Source organism: Chanodichthys erythropterus, chromosome 10 (genome assembly GCF_024489055.1).
Source record: "Chanodichthys erythropterus isolate Z2021 chromosome 10, ASM2448905v1, whole genome shotgun sequence".
NCBI classification, from domain to species: Eukaryota; Metazoa; Chordata; class Actinopteri; order Cypriniformes; family Xenocyprididae; genus Chanodichthys; species Chanodichthys erythropterus.
Genome location: NC_090230.1, coordinates 4,691,532 through 4,719,471, shown reverse-complemented (window position 1 = coordinate 4,719,471; position 27,940 = coordinate 4,691,532). Strand labels below are relative to the sequence as shown.

The 27,940-nt window shown below is 37.1% G+C and overlaps 2 protein-coding genes across 3 annotated transcripts; both read left to right on the top strand.

The window, feature by feature from the left end:
- The first annotated feature begins 1,989 nt into the window (after positions 1-1,989).
- On the top strand, positions 1,990-13,818 carry rcor3 (REST corepressor 3). Its single transcript, XM_067398517.1, has 12 exons — positions 1,990-2,194; positions 2,295-2,351; positions 3,251-3,328; positions 6,131-6,183; positions 6,265-6,426; positions 7,534-7,658; positions 7,781-7,859; positions 10,236-10,454; positions 10,573-10,650; positions 10,758-10,815; positions 10,903-11,144; positions 11,677-13,818. Exons 1-12 carry the CDS (start codon positions 2,071-2,073, stop codon positions 12,028-12,030), a joined length of 1,629 nt encoding a protein of 542 aa, XP_067254618.1. The 5' UTR covers positions 1,990-2,070; the 3' UTR covers positions 12,031-13,818.
- A 1,065-nt stretch (positions 13,819-14,883) lies between these two features.
- On the top strand, positions 14,884-26,460 carry traf5 (Tnf receptor-associated factor 5). 2 transcript variants are annotated; one of them, XM_067395868.1, is made up of 11 exons: positions 14,884-15,014; positions 18,041-18,159; positions 18,380-18,437; positions 18,542-18,643; positions 18,735-18,899; positions 18,978-19,055; positions 20,263-20,337; positions 20,561-20,653; positions 20,963-21,082; positions 21,431-21,599; positions 24,413-26,460. In XM_067395868.1, exons 2-11 carry the CDS (start codon positions 18,047-18,049, stop codon positions 24,976-24,978), a joined length of 1,539 nt encoding a protein of 512 aa, XP_067251969.1. In that variant the 5' UTR covers positions 14,884-15,014; positions 18,041-18,046; the 3' UTR covers positions 24,979-26,460. The 2 variants fall into 2 exon arrangements, with proteins under 2 accessions (XP_067251969.1, XP_067251968.1); XM_067395867.1 differs by having other exon boundaries at positions 18,041-18,264; positions 24,413-26,459.
- The last annotated feature ends 1,480 nt before the right edge of the window (positions 26,461-27,940 follow it).

Genomic DNA, 27,940 nt, shown 5'->3' with positions numbered 1-27,940 from the left:
ATTATTATTATTATTTGGGGTTTATGCATACATACCCAGTAATAAAAAACAAACAAACAAGCATTAAAGCTATCCCATGACTTTATAACACATTTCCTTTTAACATTGCAAAGGGCTCACGTCAATTTTTACCACTTTTGGCCTTCATAACATGATTATTTTGTACCTAAACAAATGGAAGAGACAGACTGTAACTCTAAACTCACTCAATTGTGTATTTCAGATGCTGACACATCCCACAACCTTATCATCTGCAGAGAGGAACAGCCATTCAATTACACCAAAATGATGGACTTAAAAACATCATCAAGGATTATGAAGCTATTTCACTGAAACTTAGTCTTCATTACGCATACATCTATTTTTGGCTTAATTTGTGTTTTACACTCTTATGTATTTATTCATGTTCAATGTCAATTGTCATTTATTAATATATTCAGCTAATAACAGTTGTTACACATTTTTGCTACAATTTCACGTCAATAAAAAAATAAAAGTTCTTAATTGACACAACATGCTGTTTTTTTTATGTAAACCCTATTAGAGGCTATGAGAAATAACCAGGCCGATAACAAATAATAATAATATTATAATATATTAATAATATAAAGATAATAATATACTAATATTAATGAAAATAAACTATCATTAAAGAGGTTATATATAACACCACCAAGATCCTATAGCACTTTCAAAGCACGGTTCTTTATGGAACCTTATAAAAAGGGTTCTATTTAGCACCAAATAGGGTTCTGCTGTTGTTACAAGCTGAAGAACCCTAATTTGGTACTGTTTAGAACCATTTTTCTTTAGAGAAACTAGCGCCGCTTCCTGGGGGTGTATAATAACAAATGTTTAGGGTGTGTGATTGAAGTATGCAAGAGCACATGTAATTTCTTCACTTTCTCCTCACTCATCTGCCTCTAGCCTGTGACCCAGAAACTGATCAAAGTAAGCCATTTTGAAGGATATCTCAATTGTCTAATTGCACCATAAGGATCAAGGACTGAGGAAGCTTCCAGAAGACCGATGAACGAGGATGCACAGGTCTTTCTTTTCGAGAAACCTGACGCACATATAAATTCTCCTCCCCGTTCACATCTATCACAATAATTTTATTGTTTTACTTTTGCAGTTTAAATAAACAACTAATCCTACATATTTCAACAGGACATCTTGCTTTGTTATTATTTATTATGAATTTCTTAAATAACCAAACTTAAGGAGGTCACTTGAGCGTGGCTGATAACGTTTTGAAGTGATCAAGAATATTCCATGCAAAAGAGCTTTCCTTCAATTCCTCTGTCCTCATTTTATTTCCTTGCATCCTTTCCTCACATCCTAAGGGGGTTTGAACTGAGACTTGAGGAAAGGAAAAGAGGATGAACAAATAAGAAATAATAAACACCCTGACCCAAAGCGTTCATTTTGGCCTATTAATGACCTTCTAACTGAAATGTAGGCTAAGGTAGGACTAAAGTCTACAGGTTCCTTGCAAATTATGAAGACAAGGATTTATACTTTAAAACAAGAGCGTTTATTATTAATAGCTAACACCATGAATTGGGAATCATTTTCGTTGCAAATAAAATAACTAATATTTATTAGCATACGAGATATAAACACGTTCTACTCCGTTTATGAATAAATGTAATGCAAAAAGAAAAATGTTTTGACATATCTGAAAGGCTAAATGAAAACATGCTTACAATAAAACAATTGATGCAACAGTGGCGCACACAAGAGCCGCGTTTCACCTTTGTTTACATGCGTAACAATTCCTTCCGCGTGGAAAAATAAGACCTGGACAACGGACGGGTGATTTATCTATAATCAAAGAACTAAAATCACGCAAACCTGTACATTTACTTTGAACATTTGATGAAAACACACAACAGATGTTAGCGATGAAGAGATTGGCAGTGAAGCTAAGGGAACACGAGAGCGTTCCTGCGGAGGAATACTGGAGTGCACAGCGGCGCAGCTGCGCAGAGACGCAGGAGAGAGAGAATAAATGCTGTACTGTTAACATATTTATTTTTTTTGCTCATAATAACACGTATCGCGATTATGCCGGGAATGATGGACAAAGGGTCGGAATATCTGGGGAAAGGTCGCTCAAATGGAACGAAAAGCCCGTCGAACGCCTCGAATGGACATTTTTCAGACGAGAGCGGCAGTGACGACGAGCACGGTATAGCCTCAAACACCCCTGCGGAGGTTGTTTATAGATTTTGATAAAATACAGACAGTTCAATAAGTTCGAGACCTCACACAATTGTTCTTATTTTCAGATGTGGGCATGCGTGTGGGATCAGATTATCAAGCTAATATTCCAGAATTTGATCCAGGTAGGAATAAACGCTGCATTCCGCCTTTTAAGAACCTGACTGACTGTGGTAGCCTCGGTACGCCTGTCGCCCCTAATATATGGTATATAATAAATATACCAAAAGTCGCTTTTGATGATTTGAAGCATCGAATGGCCAATAATATTTTTTTTAATCAATAATAATCTTTTTGTTTGGTTTTGTACTCGTGAAAAGGTTTTTGTGAAAGGATGTTAGCTTCTTCGCTTAGCCACTTATTAGCTAATGGACCCAGTAACTTTGACAGATGATTAAATGTGAGTCTTGGGTTTATGTTGCTATTTGTTTATTTATAAAACATGTATTTAATCAGGGAATAAGTAGTTAACGCCTAAAAGTTGGTGAGTTGTTAAAATAGCAATGTTGTGTGCCATTCAAAACTGAAGTGAAAATCCTATTAAATTATTATTTAATTTCTGAATCTAGTCAATAGGAAGTAGAATAGTAAATGGTAACCAATTTAACCCTTAAAGTCTTGCTGTAACATGCAACACTCAGTACAGTTTTCAAAACTATTGGTAAAAGTAAACTTATTAACAGTTTTGACAGGACAGAAATTACCTCTTGAATTTCACACAACAAAGTTACTGTTTATTGACGTTGCTGACTTAATTGCTGACTTTATGTAAATGTAGTTTTTTTTTTCTTAATTCCCAGAATGTTTACAAATGATTACTCCTGAAAAAATATATTTTTGAATGTACATGGGTCTCTGATGGGTTCAACAGAATTAAAATGCAGTGAAATTCAAGCATTGCATTTGTTGTTTTTAATAGTACATTTAGTTTGAATTAAAACATTTTTTATTTTAACAAATCTGTTAATATTAGAATTATACATTTTGATATGTAATGCATACTTTTTGTATTGGAATTTTGTAGGTTCCACAAAATACAGTGATAAAGACAGTGGTGGAATGTTGGTTTGGTCTCCATATCACACAATAGTTGACTCTAAATGTAAGTATTCGCAACTTTTTTTTCTTTTGTCATTTTATTTTTCTATTGCGAAAATAGGCCTGGGCGATAAAATGGTATTGGTATTTATCAATGGTATACCTTTATCAATAATGATAGAAAAAATGTTCGATGTAGACCTTACATAGCCCTGCCCCTTTTTTAGCATTGTGCTCGTGTTCTGTCTTCTGGTTTGCATTTCCACAGCATGAAGTTAATATACAGATTTATGAATGAACCATTCAGTCTATAATCTTCCCGGTCTACTGACATTTGTTGAAATTAATGATATCAGCTTCAAACATTACAATGTTATTTAACAAGTTGCGTTACTGTGGGGTTCGGTTGCGGCATCACCATGTGACATCAGAACACACTAAACGTGAAAATGAGTGGCGTGCCTGCTGGCAATGAGGGGATTATGAATGGACTGATCGAACAGCCTATCACACAGCAGGAATAAATGCAACAACAGCCAGTCAGTGCATGTCGCTAGTAAGTCTGCATGTTCTGCGGGGTTGTCAAAAGAACCAGTACTTTGGTACCAAGTCGGTTCTGAAATGTTAAAAATGTGACGATATCAGCATGATCGCTTCAAAAACTGGACTGAACGTCTTTCAGCAGACCAGTCCTCTGATAGCCACCTGCTTTCAAATGCTCCCGTGTGTATCTGTGTTAGTGTTTGGTGAAGAACGTTAAAGATTTCTATTTGCATGTTTTTGAAGCGATGATCAATTGTAGCCAATCACAGACACATCTGTTGAGCGTGTGAACTCAGTGGCGAATCAGAGTTGTTTAAGTTAACAGAATCTGCTCAACAGTGCTGAAAATGCTAGGAGGGAAATGCTGGTATCTGTGTGAATGAGTGCCGTAGTTTCATCTACTACTCAAGCTCAAACAGGAAATCCAAATTTAGTTTTAAGGTTTAGGTTTATTTGGGCTTATTTAATTTTTTTAAAACTAAAGGCTTGTTTATTTTTTTATTTTATTTTTTTTAACTAAACCTCTCGCCATGAATATAGCCATAGAAGCTGGTATGGCGTTAAGAAAAAAAAGAAAGAAAGAAAAGCTCAAACAGACGTTACGCTTACGGTGTACATCATCTGCATCTCTGTATGAAGCCATGAAGAAATGGACTTCATCTCAAGAGCCGCTTCTGAGAATGACTTCACAAGCTTTTCACCGTTTTTTTTTTTTTTTTAGGCGTTTTGAGCGCTCCTACAAAAAATGCGAGGCGCAGCAGGTGGCTGAAACGCAAGGCACCCAGGGTGCATAAACAGCATGCAAAACGCTCACTGCAAGTAGAACAATTAAAAAAGGTGCCTCATTCCAAAAAAAACGTGTTCTGTTTGATCAGGGCCTAAGCCTCTTCTAGTTGACTAACGATTAGTCGACTATTAGAAGGCAACCCACTATTGTATGCTAAAATGTAATTCTTAAAGTTATGATAATATTATTATTTTTAAAAATATCATACAACCAATATTTTTCACCCCTTTTAATTTATACAGTTCTGTTGTGCAGCATCTTATTTGATCATATAAAAATGCCATGTTGTAAATTATTTTCATTTTATCACATTAAAGGGTTGATTAAATTGTTAAAGTTTATTAATTTATTTAATTAGACCATTTTTGATGATAAATTTGTATTAAATCATACAACTTTATGGAATCGAAAAAAAAAATGGAAAACATGGAATTAAGGAAAATAAAATGGATTGCATGGGGCCCTACTTTAAAAGGTAGCTTACTCTGTGGAGTTTAACCCTTTGACGTGTACGATCACAACGGTGTGATCAGTCTTGGCTGTTCCCTGGAGCGTACGATCACTCCGGTGTGATTAGAACATTCAGCGCATCACGTCAACTGCCAAATTCAAATGTGCATGCGCACTTTGGCTGGCGCTAAACTAGAGCCGGATGCACTCAGAGTTTTTCATATATCACATATATGCAGTGTTTTCAACCACATAATGTTTATTTTAGGTTTCAGACATTTACATACACAAGTACTAACAAAACAATACATTTAGAGTTTGTAAAGTACACACTGATGTCTATAGAAGCGGAAATAACAATCTTTTCCATTATAATTAGACGACACGTTTTATTCATATCAGATACACATTGTGTAAGTAACTTTACTCTATTCTTCTCCCAGTTCACCAGCTCACTTACTTTCATGTATTTTGGGAGAAGTGGATGAATTTGCATGTTGTAAATCCAACAGATCCAATTCTCTGTGCGGCGCAAACTAACATGGCGGCGTCCAACGCACATATAGCTCATCTAACGCCATCGTTATAAAGGTGTTTAAACAGCAAAACACATCCACTTGCATATATTTGACAGGAATATCAGATTTGATCGGAATATCAGATATTTCATGCTATAGTTAACATTTTTGAGAAAATTTTGAATAAAGGAAAAATGAAATAAAAGCAGATCAGTCATACAGCGCTATTGTGGCTGCAGTGTGTCACGTGACAAGCAATGATGCGTCACAATGGAAACCATAAAGTGATGCGTTCTAAATAATGGTAGCCTTAAACTCGCGCTGGGAGCTCAGCCAGAGTGTTTTAAACTTCTGTGTGAAAGGGTTAATTGTGAATGAACAAGTTATATATGTGGAAAACATTTCCTGCTCCATTAATGTTAAGTTAATACGTGATAAACATTGATGCTGACTGATATGGAAAAAAATAGTGATATTTTTGGCCACATCGCCCAGCCCTATGTGAAGAACTCTTTCATATTTATATTGTGTATAATGTTGTGTCTGTAATACTTTTTTTTCCCCACAGTGGATGAGTACATTGCGATTGCAAAAGAAAAGCATGGCTACAATGTTGAGCAGGTAAGCTACGGGAATACAGTCATCGAAGATGTCTGTCTTGTCAAGGATGGCTGATGTATGGATGCCTTCTGTGCTCTGCAGGCTCTCGGCATGCTTTTCTGGCATAAACACAACATTGAGAAATCACTTGCTGATCTCCCAAACTTCACCCCCTTCCCTGATGAGTGGACGGTGGAGGACAAGGTGTTGTTTGAACAAGCATTCAGCTTTCATGGGAAGAGCTTTCATAGGATCCAGCAGATGGTGAGTCACTGCTAGTATTACTGTGGGAACATTGACATGTCTTGAAGACTAGGAGGGTTAATCTCATTGTAAACATTTAAAGGGTTAGTTCACTCAAAAATGAAAATTCTGTCATTAATTACTCACACTCATGTCGTTCCAAACCCGTAAGACCTTCCTTCATCTTCGGAACACAAATGAAGATATTTTTGATGAAATCCAGAAAGGTAATAAAGACATCGTTAAAATAGTCCATGTGACTGCAGTGATTCAACCTTAATTTTATGAAGCGACACAACTTTTTGTGCGCAAAAACAAAAATAACATCTCTGTGTGTGCATGTGATGCTGACGCAGGAGCCGGCCAATAATGAGTCGGCGTTCTGACATAGAACCTGTAAGTGCTGAACATAAACAGCGTAGGAGAATGACATAAATTTAAAGTAGAACCACTGCAGTCACGTGGACTATTTTATCAATGTCTTTAGTACCTTTCTGGACCGTGAATGTGGTAGTTAAATTGCTGTCTATGGACGAGATGGAGAGCTCTGTGATTTGATCAGAAATATCTTCATTTGTGTCCCAAAGATGAACAAAGGTCTTAATAGGTGTGGAACAACATGAGGCTAAAAACCCTTTAATCTCAAAATCAAAAAGAGAAATGTAAGAAATTATATTTTGCAGGAAAACAAACTTTTTTTTAGGATCGCAGAATAACCAACATTTTACCAACAAATTTTTAAATCAAATGTTCTCATTATAATTCATCCATGTTTCTTTGTAATGTAATACAGTGATACTACGCATTTTATTTGGTTATCAATATTCGTTTACTTTTTAATTTTAATGAGCATAATTTAAAAAGCAGTACAATAATTATTTACTGCCATTGTGCATAAATATCTTGCAATTTGATTCACTTTTTTGCTGTGAATATTAAGTTTATTTTTTTGCATCAAGAGGTTATGTGCTTAATTATCATTACAATGACAAATTAAAATGTATACTTGTAAAAATACATTGCTGTAGTACAGTATACTGTATTAATGTTTTATTTTGGGATAATTTTTGTTTTGTGAGATTCACCCTATTTAAGTAATTAATACTAGAATTTGATAATTGATTGTAGTTGCCAGACAAATCCATATCCAGTCTTGTGAAGTACTACTATTCATGGAAAAAAACACGGTCCCGGACAAGTCTAATGGACCGGCAAGCCCGAAAGCTGGCGAACCGGAGTAATCAAGATGAAAGGTCATTTATCCATTCACTTGCCCTTTTTTTTGACCATCTTTGAGCTCAGTTACTAGTGGTCATAGTTTTTAGTCTTTCTAAAGTTTCAGGGAATCATTTTACTTTTGTTTTTTATGTATTAGTGAGGAAGAGATGGAAGAATCCAACCCTGTTGAGGCCAATGACAGTGATTATGACCCTACGAAAGAGGCAAAGAAGGAGGTAATGTCATTTATAATAAACACATTTCAATCATGACAACTTTTGAAATGGTTTTTTAACATGTTAATGTATTTGGTCTTGGTGGAATAGATCTGCTACACTACTGTTGATTATTGTTGCTGCTGCTGCAGAGCAAGTGTTGCTACTTAATAAACAGACACATTGCTGAGAGCATGTAAGATATGCTGCTGCTGCTGCTGCATATATAGACATACATAAATCCCGTAACAGGTCTTGGCAGGTGGAGTTGGGGTAGTTGTACTGTTTCAGAGCTTACAGCAAACAGTGATTTATACTAGGGGTAGGCAATATGACCAAATTCTTATTTCATTATATGAGAAATTTTATTTCACGATGACGATATATATCACAATATAGGGAGCAAGAGCAGGGTTCGGCACCAAGTCTATTTTTTTTCTGTGCTGCTCATGCTCAATTAAAGTGAAAACACTTTTGATGGACAAAATAAATACGATTTCACAGAATAAGCATGTCTAACAAGAATTGGAGTATGTCAGAAAAGAAAAGTAAGTAAACTAGAAAACATGATATATAAACGTAGATATATAACACATGATATATAAAACAGACTGGTGCTTTAGTATTATTCAAATGAAACCCCACTGGTGGTCTTTTTTTCACAGAGATTGCAGTCTTGTAAACGTGCACGTGGCAGATGATGTAAACACAAAGCTTAGCCTACCTCATTCATGTGACACAAGTATTTTTGTTTGTTTTTCCCGTTTACATGAGAATGTTGTTCACCTCCCCATATTAAGAAACGTTCAGGACTAAAAAATTATAGTTGTCTTTCTACAAAAATGTTGAATTTAAATGTAGCTTGGAGCCACTGCTATGATGCTGTACAAATGGTTCCCGTGTGAATACTTGCGCGAGTCTGCCGCTGCAGTGAAGATGTAGTTGCGCTACTCTCATAAAATACTTGAATGACATGTTGATTTTTAAATCTAAATTTAACTTTAAACAACAGATATATCAGCAAAATGAATATTTTTGCTCTGAATATTAATTGTCTCCCTCTCTCCCGCGTTCCGTCTGTCAACACGGATGCACTTGCCGGCGCTCATTCAGTAAAGTTTGAAGTTTAACGCAGACTGTCAGGACGAGCCTTCATGCATTTTTTCGCTGAGGAAACACTGTCAAAATGCATCTGTCAAAGTTCCTGACAGGACAAGCCATTATGCTAATGCATTCGCTTGAAGCTTAAAACAAATAATTCCCGTTTTGATCATCTTTGATCACGTACCTTTCCCGTAGCTGCTCAATCTGTTCCCTTCACTATTTTAAGATGCATTCTGTCCATAGAAATGCATTATTCACTTCTGTAATTTGATGCGACTGGCCGAAGCTCTTCCATGCACGGTGGGCAGACCCAACTAATCGATAATGAGAATTGTTGATGATTTTCATTATCGATTTTATCGAATAGTTGTTGCAGCCCTATACACGATACAGCAAAATCTCTAACGATAGACATTTTATACCGTGGTAATGATATAGATCAATACGCGCCATATTAAAAAGCGATATCTGTTGCTTGAATTTTGTTATTAGTCCTGCTGCTGCCGAACATGATGCGAATCTGATGCGCATCTCATTTTCTCACTTTTTGTTTTTAAGATTTTGTTTTTAAGATTTTGTTTTTTTTTTTTTTTTTTTTTTTTTTGGGCGTTTTTGCCTTTATTATGATAGGACAGTGATTAGACAGGAAGCGAAGTTAGAGAGAGAGGGGGGGCAAGATTGGGAAAGGACCACGAGCCGGGACTCAAACTCGGGTCGCCCGAACCACATTGGCGCTATATATCAGCGCGGCCCACAATGCCATCGGTGCCGACATTTTCTCACAACTCTTAAAGTTAAAATGCTGCGATTATTTTTAATGCGTTAAACTGAAAAAAATGATCACATGCATTAACACGTTAATAGTAATAGCGTTTTTCTACTTTACTACAGTAAAGAATGCAAATATTAGATTTGCAAATATATTAGCAAATATTAGATAGGACAGATCCCTTTTTGCTTTAACGTCAAATTATATTTAACACGGTTGTGCTTGTTATTAGACTTGGTAAGAAGCATCAAGTTTATTTGTATAGAGCATTTCACACGCCAGTAATTTTGGCAGCACAAAATCAAACATAGCCAAAATGTCTAGATAAAATTTGCTCTTCAGATTTTTTACAAGTGTCAGTTGCTTTGGAGCATCAGTAGAAGACATGAAAATATTGCCACAGTCACAGCCCTAGTCTACAGTTTCATGACTGAACTAGATGTATTCAACGCCATGTGACTGTATACTTTGAACATTATTTTTACACTTCAGCTTTTTCCAGTAATTTGTTTTTCTCCTGATAGAGTCAAGCAGAACCTCAGACACTAAGTTCCAAAATTGGATTGGGACGGAGAGACCACCAGACCCTGCAGCACCGTCACCATAGCCAGCGGTCCAAGTGCCGCCCACCCAAAGGCATGTACCTCACACAGGAGGATGTGGTGGCCATCTCCTGCAGCTCCAGTGCAGCTAACTCTGTCCTGCGTCAGCTGGACATGGAGCTGGTGTCCCTGAAACGACAGGTATGGATGGAGAACAAATCATTTTGGAATAAGTAAATGACAGTCAAAGCCTTTGAATGTTTTAGATGTCTAAAATAGTTTAGATGTCCTCCTCACATTTTTACCTGGTTTTCTTTAGGTTCAAAATGCCAAGCAGTTGAACAGCGGACTTAAACAGAAGATTGAAGATGGAATTGATGAATTCAGGCTGCCTGAGGTGACTCGCTTGAAGTTAGACTTTTTCTCATGCACACTTTAACCTGAAACGTGTTGTTTTCCTTGCATATTATCATCATTTAGCCAACTGTAAAGTCTTTGTTTCAGTGCACCCAAAAAATTAACGCCCGCTGGACAACAGATGAGCAGCTCTTGGCAGTACAAGGTAAATAAACAGTATCAAAACTTTATCTGTTTAACTGTTCCTATGCAGATTTCATTCATGACATCCTTCTTTGCTCCATTCAACCAGGAGTAAGAAAATATGGAAAGGACTTCCAGGCTATTGCTGATGTCATTGGGAATAAAACAGTGGGACAGGTAAAGAATTTCTTTGTGAACTATCGGCGGCGGTTTAACTTGGATGAGGTGCTTCAGGAATGGGAGGCGGAACAGGGAACTCATACTCCCAATGGAGATGGAGCCAATTCTGGTGAGGATGGGAAAAACAGCAACACCTCCTCAGGGAAGAGCACAGATGAAGAAGAGGAAGAGGTATGTGTTAATCTGTGAAGCCTGACTTGTAAAATAAGACAAATCTATTTATGGAACTTTGGAGAATCCTAATCAAACTATATGATTATTTATGGCCCATATATTTTGATATAGTGAGAATATGGATGGAAAAACAGTTTTTGAGCAAAAATATGCAGTTTTGTGCAGATGCTGATATTTATAAGATAAAAGTCTGATGCTTGTAATGTACATGAACCACATTTTTAGAATTATACTAAAAGTCATTTTACTTGTTATAAAAGTATAAACTTTCTATCAGCTGACAGAAGGCATGTAGTAGATTGTGTGCAACAGGTTTTACAGCAAAGTTTTGATCATGTTAATTTAGAGGCCTTAGAAATTGTGTATCAGATGTACAGTGGGCTTTATAGGGTTAAAATGTCATATGTCTGACTGAACAACTCCTTTAAACAAAGATGGGTTGTTTTTGGTTAAACTGTTCTTGAACATCCTAGTTGTGCTCTACATAAAGAAATGTAAACTGTTATCTTCAACCTTCTCTCACATTTAGGGTCAGGTGACCCCAGCCTCTGGTCCATCTCCTGTAGCCACATCATCATCCCTGACAGCAGCCACCAGCTCCACCTCTCTCAACCAACCTCCACCCCTTTTGCGTCCATCTCTTCCTGCCACCCCAGCATTACACCGGCAGCCGCCGCCTCTGCAGCAACAAGCCCGCTTCCTTCAGCCCCGTCCTGCCCTGAACCAGCCACCCCCACTCATTCGACCCTCCAACCCCCTCCCTCCACGCCTCAACCCCAGACCGGCAGCACCCGTTTCCAGCACTGCCTCCACAGCACCAGGGCAGCAGCCGCCCACTCTGGTGGGCATCCCAACTGAGACGCCCTCCTCCTCTCTACACTGATGCGTTTTATAAATCTGTGGCATTGCAGTTGAAGGTAATAATTAGTTAGCAGTGCTCATTGTGAATACTAGAAAAAAAGATTGTTTTAAACTGTATATATTAGTTATGTAACTTTTTATTTATTTGAAATGATTTTTTTATTTTAGATTTTGTAATCATGTCGTAACATTGTACTTTAAAGCGTTAGTTCGCCCAAAAATTAAAATTCTGTCATTAAGTACTCCCCTTCATATCGTTCCAAACATGTAAGTCCTTTGTTCGTCTTCAGAACACAAATGAAGATCTTTTTGATGAAATCCAAGAGGTTTCAGTCCCTCCATAAACCTCAATTTAACCGCCACTTCAAAAAGTTTATATAGAGATCGTAAAACTAATCCTTATGAATTGTGCGTTTTATTCCCAATTTTCTGAAGAGACTTTATATAATAAACATTTAATTTAGGCTTTTATTCACACATAAACTACTCGCGCATCAGTTGTGGTAAACAGAATCTCAAGCATGTTTGCTTGACACGCACGAGAGCCAATGAGGTTCGTTCTCGTGTAACGCAGCATATTTGAGCTTCCGGCAGAGGTTTGTTCTCACACGTCAAGCAGGTTTGGTTGAGCTTCTGTTTATGTTCACTGATCAATGTTTATATGTGAGTAAAAGCCTAAATTAAATCTGTTTATTATATAAAGTCTCTTCAGAAAATTTGGACTAAACCGCTCAATTCATATTTTTACGATCGATCTTTTTCAAACTTTTTGAAGCATCAAAGTGACAGTTGTGTAGCTGTCTATGGGGGGACAGAAAGCTCTCAGATTTCATCAAAAATATCTTAGTGTCCCAAAGATGAACAGAAGTCCTGCAGGTTTGGAACATCTTGAGGGTGAGTAATTAATGATAGAATTTTTAGGTGAACTAACCCTTTAATCTTCAAAAAATTGTGTTCTGTCTCAGCACTTTTCCTTGTATCTATGGTGTAACGGTGAACCTTTTTTAAACCGGGTTTGCTTGGCATCTTGTTGTTCCTCTGTGATTGTGATTGTCATGTCATGTTGTTTCATATTTTAATATTTGGTGCTACAGAATGACAGAAAATCACCTGTCCAGATTCTCTTGCCATCAAAGTGCTCTTAACAAGTAAGAAAAATATAATCTCATTCTTGAGAATCACTAATGAAAATCATAGAATAATCTTACTGTCACTTTTTCATGAGTTTTTTTTCTTAGTTACCAAAAACTTTTAGTCCCTTTTTTTTTTTTTTTAGTATAAAACACTTTGTCATTTTATAATTTTTGTTAATTAACATTAATTTGGTTTACTTTATAAACCTGTTTGACATGCAAAAATGTGTAAACGATCCACACTTTCAACCAGACATTAAGCTGTATTTCATTAGTGGTGTGCTGTTGGTTGATCAGAAGTTGCATGTAGCATGACCCTATTTTCCACCGCTGCGTAACAATGCAGGATTCTGAGGTTTTAGGATGGGGCTGAACTTATGATTGAAGATCAGTGGGCCATGGTTACATGCACATCATTCTCCAATTAAGGTCTCTATTCTGGGTAAACCTTTATTCTGAAAAGATGTTTACATGCTCCACGACTCTAAATATTACTGTCTACATGTAATGAACATTATCTGAATAAACCAGTGTACATTCTTTCCCTGTTACTCTTTTCTGAAAACAATGTTGAGCCATTTATTTTAGTAATTTTAAACAAGTCATTTTTCATTATGTCCTTAATAGCACACAGGAACATGAGAATGTCATGAGACATTTATGTTAGCAGAATGTTAGTGAAGAAAGTATTTGTGCTCCAGTAATGTTATTTATTTCATTTATTATATTTGTGTTTGGATATGCAGATATTTAGTCACATTGTATGTTCAGAATAAGGTATTTACATGAGCCAAATTACGGATTAAAGCAGACATACAGCACATTAAATCAGTCTTGCTCAAATTTGTAGAAACTTCAATGTTAATCTGGTTATGGCAGTCAGATCAGTGCTTGGAGATGATATTTACATTATCAGAATATGACCTGATCTGATTAATATGGGAAATTTTCTTGCGGATGGAAAACCCTTTTTTCCCCACTTGGGCACAATTTCTTGTGGTTTAATCGTTCGTAATTTGTTCTTTTCTTGGTAACTTAGTTCCTTAAAAGTTGTATGCTGTCTTAACAGAATTGATTTAAACAAATCAGTTCTTATACTTGAGCGTGAAACATTATTTTCGGTAATGGTGCGATTTCTCAAAGCTCGTTTTCCTATTTTTAATTTTAATATTCCTTGCTTTTGTTTTATACACCCTTTAAAAGTTTTTTTTTTCATTTTAAAACCGGTTGTAGTAGCTCAGTGTGTTGTGGCGTTATACGCAAAATAATGAAAGTCCCCATAAATGTGTGCCTAAAGCATGTTCATAAGTGAAATGTTATTATCTGTCATGTGCTCGTCATATGGAAGCATTAAAACACGCTTGAACACAAACAAGTTTCATTTTCGTTTAATCTAGCATGCCATGACAGGTACACTGCAGTGTTTGACGTTTTCTCTCCTGTTTTAGGAATGCACTTTGTGTGTGTGTGTCGGCATTTTAAGCTCATTCTATTTCTGGATTATTTTCGTAAACTCGTTCATAGAAACTTCCTGCAATGCGTTTTCCGTTCGCTAAATTACTAAACCTACTATCGCCAAGGCTTGATTTATGAATATTCATGAAGCCATGCTGACGTTGCGTGGTAAGCATCCCGTGACGCTGCATGATTAATATTCATGAGCCTGGCCTTCGCCGTAGTAGGATTGGTCATTCCGTTTTCCGTTCCTATTAATCGCGTGGCAGCGCGCCCAAAATAAGAGTGACGTACTGAGTGCATCGGCATTGAGCTCTGAGCCGAGCCGAGTAACTGTCAAATCATATTTCTCAGGATTATATCCACTGAAAGCTCAACCACATTAGTCAAAATGAGACATTAAAGCCATCAACCCCAGGTATGTAGCCCATCGCATTTTAAAATTAATTTTGTGAATGATGTTGCTGATGGTGTAAAGCGAAAGTACAAGTAAATGTTTCAGTGTGGAAGACCTGGTTAATTGAGTTGTTGACCGTGTTTACACGATAGCCATGCCGAAGCCTGACTCAAGAGTCGTGAATTCACTGGCTTTATTGGGCATGTGATAACAAATGCTTTACTTCAGTTTAGATTCATAGTGTCATGTTCTTGCACCGGGGATTCCCCATAAATTCTGCAGTTTGCGCGCTCTCTCTCTCTCTTACACACACACACGCACGCACACACACAGGAACAGAACGTATAGTGCGAACTCGTTGCTTTAAAACTAAATTATTAAAAAAAAAGCATAGATATGCCCAGATTAATTCGATTTGAAAATAATGAACACCTAAAACAAACAAACAAACAAACAAAAAACGTAATAATAACGTCGTTATGTTATAAGTGAACACTGCAATGATAAAATAAAGTCTACTTTTTATCAGTTCATCTAATGGTTTGATGTGGGGGCGATGTGATAGTAAACAATATTTGAAAAGATACTTAGAAGTGCGAAGGTGCTACAAATATCCATTCTAAGAAGCAGCTTGAAGTTTTTGCAACCTGAGATAAGTAAATGTAGGCTAAATTTATATGTTCAACCCTGTTACCTTCCTGCATAATTATGTCCCAAGTTAACATATAGGTTATTAAAATATAGATTGCATTAGAACTAAAAAATCTCATTGTGTGGAAAAATAAAATAAACTCTTGTCAAGCTCAGACACTTCATTGCTTACATAAATGGTGAGAAAATTAACAGGATTGAAACAAAAGATTGCTCAGCGAGGTATTGAGAGCTAGCTTACCTGGGGGTGACATTTTTGTCATTTTATCAAATGTTTGGGACTTAAAAACTATTATAACAAAACAAAAATAATCAAATCCATTGCTGTAAAAGCTAAACAGGAAAACAGGCTTTGGTTCAAGTGATGTTATTATAAAAGACTAACAGGGTGGAAAGTGAGATCGAGGAAGAAGATTATAAACTCATTATTAGCAAAATGAGTTAAAAATTATCATCACAAGAAAACATGTTTGGTGTGAAACATTTTAATTATAGAAAGAGACCAATGAAGAAATATATTTTGTTAAATAAGTTTTTCATTTTAGCTGTTTTAGAACGAATTGCAAAAATGGCAGCTTAATTAAAATTCATCCCTTGTTAATTTAATTTTGATATTTCTTGTCAATTTTGAGCTAATAACTGTTCATTTTCAAGTACATTTTTAATTAATTAATCATTATAATATTAATTTATTATATATATAACCATAATTTTGACAGAAAACTGAAAACATTTGGGCTTTTTCCAGACTTTCTGTATCCTTGTAATAGCCAGAAATATTTAAAATTGTGAATGTGAAAATATATTTATACCATGTCTGTAAGAATACTCAATTCTGATTGGCTGGAAGGTGTGCAATAAAACGGTTTAATGTACAGGTAGTTCCTAGGTAATCATCAACTCACTCGCACAGAAATTTATCAATGCTGTCTTGTGACTTTTGTTAATAAAAGCTACTAAATCACTACATTATATTTCTCAGCAACATCGCTTGTTTTGAAGTAATTAAACTCACACGCACCCCCCCCCCATTCATTTAAATAAATGTAATCTTATCTTACGCACTACTTCTCAGTGTCTGATTCAAAGCGGGCAGAATGCTAGATGTAACGAGCTGTAACTGAGAGAAAACATCATTTTTATCCTTTCGGTCAAATATTGCGCAGCAAACACCAATAGCAGCTTTAAGTTGTTGTTAATGCTGTCAAAATCACCATGAGTGGGATAATCCACGGCTAGCTGTACATCCGCTTTGCGTCGGGTGGTTCTTAACTTCTTATAGCCTCCACGTTGTGTATTAAAATCCCTTTTATTACTTTAATAAATAGATCAAGTTCAGTAAGTATACATCATCTTATAGCCTACATAATTAAACCATATACATCTAATTTTACCTTTAGGTAGGATTAGACCGGGGATGAAAGTAACACCTTTTGTTTGAGCATAACTCCCAAAATTTTATACATGGTAGCCACTTTTTTCTACTACAAATATAACTCACTTTGACATGTACTACACAATAACAGATTATGTGAGTTAAACACAAAAAGAGTTCTGTTGTTGCTGGTAAGTCCCAGACAGCAACATAGCTTCGGCCCAGATCTGGCCCACATCTGGTACATGTGGATTACACGTGCTATGTTGCTGTCTGGGGTTGTAACAACTAGCTGGGGATAGATATATAAATGAGAGGTAAGTTGCCGAAATAAGATTCCCACAATCTAAATTTATGCAAGAACGTTATTGAAGAATAAACAATAATCCATTTTGAAATTGAAGGGAACATCTTAAAGTGAAAAAAAACGTATTGTATTACTTTTATTCATTTAAATATATATGTATTTCTGTCACATAAGGGTTCAGTCACTAGCTATTGTTACCATCCAGCTAAGTGTATTTTTATGTGAATTTTTCAGGATATCACATAAAAAATAAAAAAAAAGCACTGGATGAAAATGCCACGATGCACATAAATTCTAAAAATGTGCACACAAAAAACAAATGATGTGGATGATATTTTTATTCAATAAGTGCATTAACTTTGATGGAAACACATTTACCACATAAATCCCTCAATGTGCAACAAAAACTTGTGTTTTGAATGAGAGCGTGAATGCAAAGCATCGAATTAAACTAGAGAAACAGCTACTTTAGTTTTTGTATGTCAAATAACTGTATCTACAATACAATGATTGCTAGGCAAAAATTTGACTTTCTTTCCAGAAAATCAGTTTTGTTGCTCACAGTTAAATGCCACTTCCCCTTTGAGCTCAAAAAGGTGATGGGAGTGTATGACATTGATGGCAACACCACAGATCTTATCTGACTTGTCAAACTGACACTGTTACGACTGACCCCGTGTTACAACACTCCCCGGTCTCCTCTAATGTTACCAGGTTTCCATGGCCACAGAGGAGAACAAGCTTCCTGGGTTCTCGCGACAGAACTCTGAGCCCATGAGGTCATGGGAGCTGGAATCCGTTCTGACCAATCGTACTCTGCGCTTTGTGTTGAGGTTAGAGCAGCAGTTTGTTTGCCCGTCCTGCGGTGGGATCGTCCTGAACCCTCACCAGACAGGCTGTGGGCACATTTTCTGTGCTCAGTGCGTAAAGGCATACATGTAAGAGAAGTTAATGAATTGAAGGACTTGTTGTATATCAGCAAAGATAAACATGACTTTCAGCCGAAATGACTTTTAACATCTAAAATGATTTGGCAAACTTTCTTCTTTTTAGTGAAAATGGAGGAAGTTCGAAATGTCCTTTAGACAACGTTCCTATAAAACCCGAGGAGGTGAGATTATATAAAAATTTGAAATGCATATTTATCTGCGCTTACCATGAGAGTAGCTTAATTTTCCATTATATCCCACTGAATAGCAATTCCAATGCTTGCAGGTTTTTCAAGACAACTGCTGTAAAAGGGAACTGCTAAACTTAGAGGTCTACTGCACCAACGCCCCAGACTGTAAGCAGAGGGCTACTTTATGTAACCTCCAGGTAAAGAGCAAATCATGCTGTAAATCGATGATGAAAAACTATCCTGATGTGTCCATCATTCAGAGTTGAGTAATATCACTCTCTTTCTCAGGATCATCTGAAAGTTTGCCAGTATGAGCGTATTAGATGTTCCAACTCAGGGTGCAACGACACTGTGTTACGCAAAAACCTAATGGACCATCAAAGGAATGTCTGTTCCTTCCGCCTGGAATCCTGCCAGCACTGCAAGCAGTCTTTTCCCGTATCTCAACTGCTGGTCAGAATGTTTCCGTGTCTCAGTAGTGCATAAAGTCATCTTGTGTTTGTTTCTAATCTTGCCTCTAAACTATGCCAGGCCCATCAGAAGACTTCATGCCCGGAAGTTGAAGTCCCCTGTTCCAACAAGTGTCTGCAGATGATCAAAAGACACAAGGTGTGACACTTAAATAATTCACTCCGGAAGAATACCACATTTAGAAAGTTCTAATTGTAATGAACGTGCACCTAGTGTTTTAGCAATTATTTTTTATTGCTCCCTTCAGATTAATACAGAACCTCTAAGGCAGGGATGGACAACTCCGGTCCTTGAGGGCCAGTGTCCTGCAGAGTTTATCTCCATCCCTGATAAAAACTCACTTGCCTATAACTTTCTACTAATCCTAAAGACCTTGATTAGCTGGTTCAGGTGTGTTTGATTAGGGTTGGAGCTAAACTCTGCAGGATACTGGCCCTCCAGGACCGGAGTTGTCCATCCTTGCTCTAAGGGGACCTCTTGGTAATCTTATGTTTTTTCCAACATGTCCATCAACATGTCCCCTCAATAGCTTTTAAGAAAAAAATACATTTAGTGCTTTTGCAGTCGCTTGCAAAAGTATTGCATTCGGTTCCCCCAAGAAACTTTGCGCTCACTGACTTCGCATCGCAAAAGAGCTGAAATATATTTTTTCCACATGTCATATTATTTCCATCACAAATGTTTTGCTAGTTATTGCAAAGTTTCTCAGGGGAACTAAAAAGTTTTGCAAGCTAACTCAAAGTTCCTCAGGGGAACACAAACATTCTGCAAAAGAACGCAAAAGCGTTTTTTCTCCCATCTCAATTTTTTTTTTTTTCCATCACCATGTACGTCCCTTCAGGGGCTCCGTAATTACCAGTTGTGCATTTGCTGTCAAAGTTTAGTGAGCGAATGCAAAGTTCTTGGGGTCACGCAAAAGTTTTCAAGCATTCAAAATGATGTTTTATTAACAAACTTTGGGAAGAGCATGAGTCTACCCCATCAGCGCGAGAGGAGGCTTATATAGAGCCGACTTACCTCTGTTCCACAACAGTTTTTCCAGCATCCCTCCTTCACCCCAACTCCCTTGCTCTCTATTATTTCTTATCCCAGCCAGGGATAGGGGGAGGAGTGCTCTGGTTTCAGGCCACATTCCGAGCTCAGAGCCCTCTCCTCGGACAGCACGCCAAATATGCATATTTGATACTATATCTGATTATATATAGGTGTGAACTCATGAATTTAATATTTCCTCCCAACTCATATTTTTTCATCATGCCCTCTTAGGGGCTTTGTAAAAAAGCCGATTATCATCAGACTACAAATATTTTAATTTGCTCTTTGCTGCTTTTTGATCATATTCCAGCTTCAAGCACATGCTGATGAGTGTCCTGAAGTGGAGACGGACTGCATTTATAAAAACTATGGCTGCACAGTCAGAGTAAGAAAACATTCAAATTCAACGATGAAAGAAGTGAAAGTGTCTTTTTATCAGTGTTGTCCTACTTAATAAAGCTGAATTTCTCAAAGGCATCGTGAGCTAAGTTGATTGTAGAGACCATTAGTGGCAACGGTTCTACAATCTACTTAGGCTTGTGATGCTTTTGGTCGTTAAATACATAGGCTTTGGAGATCTCAACCTTTGAACTCTGTCTTTCCTCCAGGATAAAAGAGGAAAAGTGCAAGTTCATGAAAACACAGAGTTCAGTTCCCATGTTCGGCTTGTCCTGGAAAGTAACACCAAACTTGAAAAACAGGTATGAAATGGATCGTCAATGTTAATGCAAAATTCAAAATGAAAAAAGAAATTCTCTGGTCCATAAAACAATATCTCTAAGTTTATCCCATCAAATGCTATTATAAAAGGGATAGCTGTGTTCCTGGATTCTGATAGTGAATACATACTAAATAAAATGAATGAATGAAAATGTGTGTTCTTTATAATTTCCTTACTTAAGAGATGCTGAAACACATTAGGAATACAGAGAATTACTTCATGATTGTCTCTTGTAGCTTATTGCTTATTACAAATGTTGAATATAATATAAAAATGGTCTTGGCTTTAGGTGGAGCAGTTGCAGCAGGATATGCTTGTCCAACAGGGGGAGCTGAAGGACAAAAGTCTTGTGGTCAGCAGTCTGGACAGAGATGTCACCTTGTGTGACAACACACTTACTACCTTACAGGTAAAGAAACCCTGTATTCAGTCAGGCTACTAAGCACAAAACAGCTTATTGTCCAGGAATGTTAGAATCCATAATATTCAATGCCAAGTTAAAGGAACAGTTCACTAACCCCCAAGTTGACATGTTTCAGAACATATAGCAACAATTATTTTGTGTAAAAGTGTAAATTATTTAGAGAATCAAGTAATCACCATTCATTATAGCTACTAGTATTTACTGTATGTGGTCATAGTGGTGATTAAGAGCTTGACTAGCTTCAATATTTCAATCCACACGCATAACTGTGAAGGAAGCTATTTTGGTGGTATATGGTCAGAGTTTGCTGTATGATCTGCGTTTGTTTGGCAGAGGTCTGTGGAGGAGCAGAGAGTGCGGATCTGCAGTGTGCAGCGTGAACTGCGGGATTTGCGGGGCGTTCTAGGGTCTGAATTAAGCGAAGAGCTCCCGAGCCTTCGGGCATCACTGGACTCCCTCAGACAGCAGGTGGCTGTCACAGAAAGCCTCAGGGAACATCTGGGTAAGTCAGGTCTGGTTGGCCACAAGAATGTTGAAGAGAACTACTGAACAAGATGGGTGAAACTCGAAACTTACTCTTCTACGTTTGTGAATGCAAAGGTTTTGGCTACACAAATTCAGTTTCACAGTTTGTTGTTTTCAAAACACATGACCTTCATGGTGGGTTAAAGAGATGAGTCTGCCTCCCGAACAACACTAAGAAGGCTTTTCCAAAGTTTGGGTACTGAATAGGAAAAGGATCTGTTGGCCACAGTTGATTTTGATATTCTGGGTATTATCAACTGGCCAGAAATCTGAGACAGCAATGACCAGCTGAGCTGGGAATTTCTCCCTGTGTGTTTCCTCTGGTTTCCCTCGCAATCCAAAGACAAGATACAGGACAGGTGAATTGGAGACTCTAAATTGCCGTAGGTGTGAGTCACCCCTGTGATGCTAGAACAGGCTCCAAAAACCCCATGACTCTACAAAGTAGTTGAGAAAATGAATGGATGTACAAATATGTGTTCTGTTTTCAGCCTTGTTGCAAAGGGACATATAGTGGACATTAGAGTAAACCGGGGGTGGTCAACCCTGCTCCTAGGAGGCTACCTTTCTGCAGACTTTAGTTCCAACACACTGGCTGTTGTTTTCAAGTAATACTGAACACCTTTTTGTTTGATTAGGGTTGGAGATAAACTCTGCTGGTAGTGCAAATGGTCTTGTATAGCCAGGTTTACCTTCAGACCAAAGGTAAACTCCTGTAGTTTTTACTGGTTTAGACTTTTTTGAACGGTACTATTTTGCCCTTTTGAGGTTTGTAGTTGTCGTAGTAATGCAAAAACTTTTGAAAGTGTCCAATCCTGTTCCTTGAGTCCTTGTTACTACAAAGTTTAGCTCCAACCCTAATTAAACTTAAAGAACCAGCTAATCAAGAACTTCAGGAGTACTAGAAATTTCCAGATACCTTAGATCTATTGGAACAAGTTGGAGTTAAAGGGTTAGTTCACCCCAAAATGAAAATTCTGTCATTAATTACTCACCCTCATGTTGTTCCACACACTGTAAGACTTTGGTTCTTCTTCGGAAGACAAATTAAGATATTTTTGATGACAGAATGCTGTCAGATTTCCTTCCATAGACTGCCTTTGTAACTTCCACTTTGACGCTTCAAAAACTTCATAAAGAGATCGGAAAACTGATCCATATGAATCAAGTGGTTTAGTCCAAATTTTCTGAAGAGAATCAATCGCTTGTTATAATGAACAGATTTATTTAGGCTTTTGCTCGCATGTAAACATTGATTAGCAAACATAAGCAGAAGCTCAACCAAAACCTGCTACACACGCAAGAACAAACCTCTTCCTGAAGCTCAAACATGCTGCCTAACCATTGAGGTTCATTCTTGTGTGTTACGCAGCACATTTGAGCATCCAGAAGAGGTTTGTTTTCGGGGTGCAGCAGGTTTGGTTTAGCTTCTGCTTATGTTCGCTGATCAATGTTTACAAGATTTACGATGTTTTTATGAAGTTTTTGTAGCGTCAAAGTGGAAGTTGCAAAGGCAGTCAATGGAAGGAAATCTGACAGCATTCTGTCATGAAGAATATCTTAAATTGTCTTCTGAAGAAGAATGAAAGTCTAACGGGTGTGGAACGACATGAGGGTGAGTAATTGATAACAGAATTTTCAATTTGGGGTGAACTAACATTTTAAATTCTGCATGAAAGTGGCCCTCCAGGACCAGGACTGGACACCCCTGATTAATGGTAAGTTGTTATCTGAAAAACTGTGAAACAAAATAAAGCACACAGTCAGTTCCTTACCATGATAGTTAATTGTGACCATGTTTGTCAAACACCAATAAATCACAAAAAGCACTATAAATGTAGCCCCGAAAAAAATAATCCTTGTAACTACATTCCATGATTTCTAAAACTGACCAAAATTTTAGCCTGAAAATCTTCCCCTCAATCAAAGCTCTGAAATCACTTTCACGTCTGTCAGATTTAAAATAGCATGTTTTATGCCAGTCAAAGCATTTGAATTCCAACATCCTTTTTGGAGCTTGACAATTGTGGTTACCATAAACTGACATAATAAAAGAGAAGTGAGAAGATTTATCGAAATGTCTCCTTTTGTGTTCAGTGCAAAAAAAAAAAAAAAATGCATGACACCCAAACAAAAATCAAAGAAATAGTGGTGTTGAAAGCCGACTCATGTTATCTCATGTCACCCGCGTCTGGAACAAAAGTTTGCACTCAAACCCAGCAGTCATCCAATGTCCAACTAGCCTGTATATTCAAACCTTCCTGAGAGAAAATAAATCTCCAAACCAGAGTATTCTGTATTCTTCATTGAAAAAGGGAAACCAGAAGAGCTAGGACTGCAGATATACAAACCATTTTCACACCAATCTTGCTCACCACCGGAGGATTGGTTGAAAATAATCACAGGTGACATGAAGATGAAAAACGAGCCTTCTGTCTGCCCTCATGACTTTAACATTTACTTGCTTTTGCAACTTTATCCACTAGTCCACTACAGCGAATAGCTAATCAGGGTGATCTCAGTTGGCCAAAAAGCCACTATTGGGTGTTCGACTAGTGCTGACGGTGCAGAACCCACCACAAAGACTAGGCCGCTCATTGACAGCTGTCCAACAGTGGACCGTTAGCTTGGTGTGACACAGCCTATACAGATTCAAAACAATAAGATGAGTAATTAATAGTTTGTTTCCAATCGTAGACTTATAACCAGCATCACACAATACAATAATATCCAAATGTATCCTCTTTATAGAACTGCAACAGTAGCTCTGTATGTGTTTGTGTCCCTCAGGTGCGTTAGAGCAGACGTGTCAGCGTCATACACGTTTGTTAGACATCCACGTGGAACAGCTGCAGTGTAATGAGCAGCGTTTCCGCCAGCTTGAATCCACCTCCTATGATGGGAAGCTCATCTGGAAAGTGCGTGACTACTGGCACCGAAAAGAAGCCGGCACCCCACTCAACTCCACCCCCTTCTACACCAGTCGTAACGGCTACAAGCTCAGCGTGCGAGCTTATCTTGGTGGGGACAACTCAGGGAGAGGCACCCACATGTCGCTCTATATCACAATAATGCGCGGAGATTTCGACTCCCTCTTACCGTGGCCGTTCCGTCAGAACATAACGTTAACATTGCTGGATCAAAGCGGCTCTAGGAACCACTTGAGCAGTACTTTCACACCTGATGCCAACAGCGATAGCTTTTGTCGGCCAACATCTGATGCTAACGTGGCCACAGGATTCCCACGATTTATATCCCACAGTGATCTGGAGGTCCCTCGGAATGCCGTTTATATGAGAGATGACACGCTGTTCATCAAAGTAAAGGTGGACACAACTGGATTGGAGGACTTGTAGCACTCCCAAAACAGTATCCAGGAGTCACTATAGCAGGGTTCCTCAAATCCTGCCCTGCAGAACTTAGCTCAAACCCTGATCAAACTCACCTACCTGTTACTCTGAAGACCTTGAGGTGTCTTTGATTAGGGTTGGAGCTAAACTCTGCCCTCCAGGACCGGATTTGAGGAACCCTGCACTAAAGTGTCACATTTGTTGTAGTAACACTGGTTATGTTTACATGCACAGATTTGAATTAGTCTGAATCATTTCAAATCATCTGAAGGTTCTGAATGTACTGCTCATATGTGCCATATTTATGAAAATATCAGTTTGAATGAAAAAGTTCTGCGCATGAGAAGAGTGTCAAGTGTTACCATATGGTTTAAATCATAAGTGTTTATGCAGTTACAATGGCTACTGGTTATTTCCAGCCAAGATCCGTTTCTGCTGCGTGGGTCAGTGGCTGTTTGCTTAAGGGAGCTTGTCTTGTCATAGTGAGTGGTGCTGGTGCAGATGGTTGCGCAACACGTTTGGAAACCCAGGTTTGTTTTCCACCTGGGGCATTTCTTGATCTCCTATCCCCATCTCTCTCCCCTGTTTTTTTTCTTCTGTCTGTACAACTTAAAAATTAAATGTATGCACTGATGACTCATTGAGTAAGATCAATATCATGTATTTAGAAAATGGGTAGAATTACATTTTTTTTTTTACTTGCTTTTCCAACCCACTTTTGTGGCAAAAAGACAGCAATGCTGTAAATTATTGTTTCTGACTTACCATTTGAGCTAATAAAGAAAATCTGGACTCTTCAAACATTGGTTGTTGATGCCTGCTGGATGCTATCCTTACATCATCTGCTGTGGAAAAGGGAAAGCAGCTTTGTTAGGGTTTTTTTTTTCTTTTCATTTGTTACGGCTGTCATTGTTTTCAAGTTAAAGTTAGTTCAGTTATATATATATATAGCTAGCTATCCTTATTGTTTATTTGATAGCTTGCTGATTTAAATAGGCAACCCAGTGTATAACTAGCATGATCTAACTTATCTAAAAACATTTGCTTAACCTTACAAATGAGACAAGAATTCTTATGGTTTTTACATTTCTCACCAAATAATTTAGTCTCTTCTACCAACCAGCTCCTCACTCACTTTGCCATGTTAATTGTAGTCCCTTACGGAACAAAACTATATGGGAATATACTGCAAAATATAATGCGATATATTACATAATACATTTCCATATATGGGAAACTAGTGCTTATATTTTTCAATATACTGCAATATATGCATTGAACATGTATGGCTATATATTGATACATATAAAATACTCATAAATGAAGACAAAAATAGCATTACAGACATAGTTTCATCCTTTATTATGTACATATATTGCACATACATGTTCCCATATAAATGTGAATGTATTGTACACACGTATTTGCACACATTCACAGAATGTGTTACAATCAGTGCTTACAACAGACTTCTAGTTCCCAGCATGCTTTGCTTCTGACTGTTAAAGGAGAGTAAATGTTAAAATTAAGAGCTATTTTGTGTGTTTTGCTCAATATTGATATAGGGGGAGATCTATTAGCGTTTAATGTTCTATTATTTTGGAATTTAAAAGGTTTTCTGGTATGTGTGAGTTTTTGAGGTTACCATTGTGCTGAAGAATAGAGCCTGTGGTTAGGTTTATGATTGGCTGAACACCATTAAGACTATAAAAACCTTATTTAAAAAATAACAGCTGTGCACCTTATAGCACAGTGATAGTCTCTTTGGTAGAAAATTTAGTACATGCAAGTGTGCTTTTGTTAACTAACTTGAAAACATGTAAATTGCAAATAATTATAAAATGTTACACAATGTATTTTACCGTTTGTGTTTATACTGCATGAGTATATCTGCAATATATTATTCATGCCGATCCATATCTGATCACATATATTATGAAGTATATTACTGAATATAAAATTACATACTATGATATATTAGTAAATATATCATCACATATTTTTCAATATATAAGTGGCAATTCCTTATGTATTATTCAATATATTATAATATTATTTACGCAATATATTTTTCAGTATATTTTCAAATATACTGTTAAATCATGTAATATATTGATCAGTCATATATAGGGAAATATATTTTCTTTCAATAAGGGGTGATGCACATAAATGTGCTGTGTAGGCCTGTGCACTGAACTAAACACGTATGCCAGGTCATTTTGAAATAAGCAGAATCAATTATGAAATAAGTTTTCATGGCAACTGTTTTTCCACCTACAGTTTATTCACTCTGGTACTATTTTCACAAGTAAGGTTTTCAAAACTCTTAAAATCCGAACTGATCACATTTGTAACACAGCTAGTCATTATTTCAAAACATGATCTCATGCTTTTGTTCTAGTTGTGCATATTTCAATTCTGCATAATCAGTTTCAAAACACAAGATCATTGTGATATGAGAACATTTGGTTTAATCACCAAAACACAACAGTATGTTCTTCTTTCAGTTTAGTACTTTTAACAATCAGTTCATTCAATAGCAAACAATGCATTATGCATGTTTCAAATCACCCTTGTTGCTGAAATAATTACACAGGCTACAGATCCCACATTATAAAATACACGTACATTAAATTACACAATTGAAATAAAATCCATAATGTTTGTAATAGAATCTATTCAGTGTGTTATCAAAAGGTGTGATGAAGTATGACACGGTCATGAGGTTTTATGTAGAACAGAGTGTGCTGCATATACAGTAAATGTTCTCACTGTACCATATGACTGAATCTATACAGTAGTTGACCTTTATAAAGGTTGAGTTATAGTAATGTAGCAGTCTTGGTAATGCCTCGGTTTACAGTATCACATGGCAAACTATAATGTAAAATGATGCCATCTGTCTGTCTCCTTTCTTCTGATGCATCTCTTATCAATCTGATGTTATACAGTCATTGACTGTTTCTTT

Bases quoted from the DNA above. Each gene is read 5' to 3' on its own strand.
- traf5 (XM_067395867.1), top strand. From the start codon at position 18,047: ATGGCCACAGAGGAGAACAAGCTTCCTGGGTTCTCGCGACAGAACTCT. The intron at 18,900-18,977 runs GTCAGAATGTTT...AAACTATGCCAG, and splicing joins TTCCCGTATCTCAACTGCTG to GCCCATCAGAAGACTTCATG. The intron at 21,600-24,412 runs GTAAGTCAGGTC...TGTGTCCCTCAG, and splicing joins AAGCCTCAGGGAACATCTGG to GTGCGTTAGAGCAGACGTGT.
- rcor3 (XM_067398517.1), top strand. From the start codon at position 2,071: ATGCCGGGAATGATGGACAAAGGGTCGGAATATCTGGGGAAAGGTCGC. The intron at 7,659-7,780 runs GTCATTTATCCA...TTTATGTATTAG, and splicing joins CGGAGTAATCAAGATGAAAG to TGAGGAAGAGATGGAAGAAT. The intron at 10,816-10,902 runs GTAAATAAACAG...CCATTCAACCAG, and splicing joins GCAGCTCTTGGCAGTACAAG to GAGTAAGAAAATATGGAAAG.